General features: G+C 32.9%; 1 protein-coding gene across 1 annotated transcript in view; it reads left to right on the top strand.

Moving 5' to 3' along the window:
• Positions 1 to 345: 345 nt before the first annotated feature.
• Positions 346 to 480, top strand: part of LOC119586318 (inositol 1,4,5-trisphosphate receptor-like) — a gene marked incomplete at its 5' end in the record, with an annotated part of 125834 nt that continues 125699 nt past the window's right edge. Inside the window, 1 exon segment of the mRNA XM_037935029.1 lies at positions 346 to 432. Coding sequence (XP_037790957.1) covers positions 346 to 432 — 87 coding nt within the window.

Raw genomic sequence — 480 nt, 5'->3', positions numbered from 1 at the left:
TGGATGTTTTATGATTTTATAACTACATTTGAGTCTGTTTTCACGTTGGCCAGTTAAAGTTCTGAGATGTTTACAAAAGCAAGTGGAGAACTAACATTTGTGTTCGATTGTCTACCTTTACCTACGGCTATTTGTCTACAGAGGCATATGAATTCAGCAAGTAGCATTTCTGTTATGTTTAATATATTACCTGTATTATCAAATGTACATATTGATAATTATACAACTGTCATTTTACGAAGAATGTCACACGATTGGGTCGGAATTGAACTAATTAGTATGATTATTAAATAAATAAGGTTTGCTTGACTTTCTTAGTCTCATACTTATTGTTTTCGCCCACAGCATGCAGCAGAGACAGAAAAGAGACAGAATGAAGCAGAAGGAAAGAAATTATTGGGACAAGTCATCCAGTACGGGCGAACTATACAGGTGAGGCTATATTGTTTTTATTAATTGTATTATTTCTAAATAGTTTTA

This window comes from Penaeus monodon, chromosome 21 (genome assembly GCF_015228065.2).
Source record: "Penaeus monodon isolate SGIC_2016 chromosome 21, NSTDA_Pmon_1, whole genome shotgun sequence".
Taxonomy (NCBI): Eukaryota; Metazoa; Arthropoda; class Malacostraca; order Decapoda; family Penaeidae; genus Penaeus; species Penaeus monodon.
The sequence above is the reverse complement of the archived record's forward strand: the minus strand, read 5'-3'. Positions and strand labels throughout refer to the sequence as shown.